Source organism: Dendroctonus ponderosae, unplaced genomic scaffold (genome assembly GCF_020466585.1).
Source record: "Dendroctonus ponderosae isolate FM_Combo_2020 unplaced genomic scaffold, Dpon_F_20191213v2 Dpon_F_20191213_5, whole genome shotgun sequence".
Lineage (NCBI taxonomy): Eukaryota > Metazoa > Arthropoda > Insecta > Coleoptera > Curculionidae > Dendroctonus > Dendroctonus ponderosae.
In genome coordinates, this window is record NW_026018715.1 from 14,827,668 (window position 1) to 14,829,568 (window position 1,901).

The 1,901-nt window shown below is 42.9% G+C and overlaps 1 protein-coding gene across 4 annotated transcripts in view; it reads left to right on the forward strand.

Annotated features, from left to right (window-relative positions):
- Positions 1-1,901, forward strand: part of LOC109542048 (transcription factor cwo) — a 51,606-nt gene that overhangs the window by 41,035 nt on the left and 8,670 nt on the right. The window contains exon 1 of one of the 4 annotated variants that reach the window (XM_019911091.2): positions 628-1,049. The exons of 1 other annotated variant lie outside the window; for it this stretch is intronic. In XM_019911091.2, coding sequence (XP_019766650.2) covers positions 988-1,049 — 62 coding nt within the window. In that variant the 5' untranslated portion in view covers positions 628-987. Of the gene's footprint in view, positions 1-627; positions 1,050-1,901 lie in introns of those variants that run through there. 2 more of the 4 variants (XM_019911090.2, XM_019911095.2) reach the window with 2 other exon arrangements.

Sequence of the window (1,901 nt, forward strand, 5' to 3'; positions counted from 1 at the left end):
GGTCGATTTTTTCAAAAAAGGAAAATTTTCTCAAAACGTCTTAAATTTTACACCAATTTCTCACGTCGAAAGGAATCCATTGAGAGTGAATTTGAACTCACTTTCCCCGATCATTGCCTGAACAGTGAGAATAGAGCCAAAAAGTTGTACAGGGCGTCTCAGAAATAAAACCGTCAATGCAGAACAAACGTGAAGAACATATAAATGTATGTACATGGGCCTGGCATATAAAAGCGTCGTGGACACGCTGGTTTCTGCTCATCTAGAGCTGGTGGAAACACACTGGAGTATTTGATTTGATTGTTATAAACGTCTTGAAAACACTGCATACTGTTGATTGGTGCGAGCGGAACTTGGCCTACGTGGACGATGGCATCATTTGCATTGCAAATGTTCGCGAGCAAATAACATCGACTTGATATTAGCAGTAGGAACTAATTGATCACGTGGCTCTCCACGATACCTCAAACGTGATCATTGACTGGGGATCATGAGCGAATTAAGCTCGCACGTCACTCGCCAGTTCCCCCCCGAAAAAAGGACGGCTCTGAGCCCGCTGAGCCCCTTTGCCGTCTGATCCGGACATTTGGAAAATCGGCACGTGTCCAAATATTTACGTTTCCTTGAAACAAGCAGGAGGAAAGCGGATCGATTGGCATTCCTGCAGGCAATTGTTCACTTTTCCTTTTCGATTCGGTCGCATAGCCTTGGTTGAACAGAGACGGAGGCTCGGCCACTGTCGTAGCTGAGGGGACATTCTCACGTGGACTACAGCGTGGCTGTCCATTGGTATCAGTTCAGTTCGCAGTGGTTCCAGCTCGGGTGGCAAAATAGGCGAAAATCGCCACCGAATCGCCACCGATTCGCCAACAAGCACGTCCAGGACTTCTGATCCGCGTATCTGTCCCGTGCGAAAGACACTAATAAATGCGCACGTGACCCCCATTCGTTCCAGTGGCAGTGATAACGGAATCAGTGACTATTATTATGGAAATGTCCCATGTTTACTGGGAAGAGAATTCCAATATACAGCGCGTAAAGCACGAAAGGTAAGCGAAAGCCCTGCCCATCTCGGCACTTTTATTGATTGCACGGACGGTGAAAGTTTGCTGGCCAGATAAAAAACCATCTCATTTTCGTGACGTAAATGCGACGTCTGTACAGATTAGCCGCTATCATCATGTTTAAAAGTGATCGCACACTATTTATAGATGCGAGTAAATTCAATATAAGGTGGTTATAAGCGCGTAGCACCGCCCCGGCTCGGTTTAAGTCCCAAATTTTTTTATTTCTTTCATCAAACTTCTGCTCAGAAACGGTGGGAAATTGGCGTCATTCCTTTTAATCGGTATTTTCTAGAAGATATTAACAGCTGAAAATCGAATTCCAACTTTGTAATTAAGCATTATTTTAAACTGGTTCCATGTTTAATTGGAATACGTACAATTTGCGAACATTTTTGATATTAAAAAAGTCCTCTTCTACAATTTTTTGACGAAAAGTCAAAGCGGCAACGATGTTTTTTGGCATCAACAGATAGTGACAGGTGGACAGCCCTTGTCAGGAATAACAGATATTTGTCAAATTACGCCAACAAATGACGATAGTGGACGACAATTGAACACCGGTACAAATTGAGCAGGAGTTAGTTAACCGATTACGCGCACTTGTTTGGAGTTGCAGACTCAAATGTATGTTTTTGTCATTTGTAGACAAATTAATAATTCGACGTTATGACTTGCGTCCTTCCACGATTCCTGTTGAGATTGTCGGTTATCCTCGTCTATCTTATTGTCACTTTCTCTATTTATCCCTGATTACTCGAGTTTTAAATAATTACGAAGCAACAGGTATTTACGCAAGGTTAATTAGGCAGATTACCTTGAAAAACATTGTTGCCG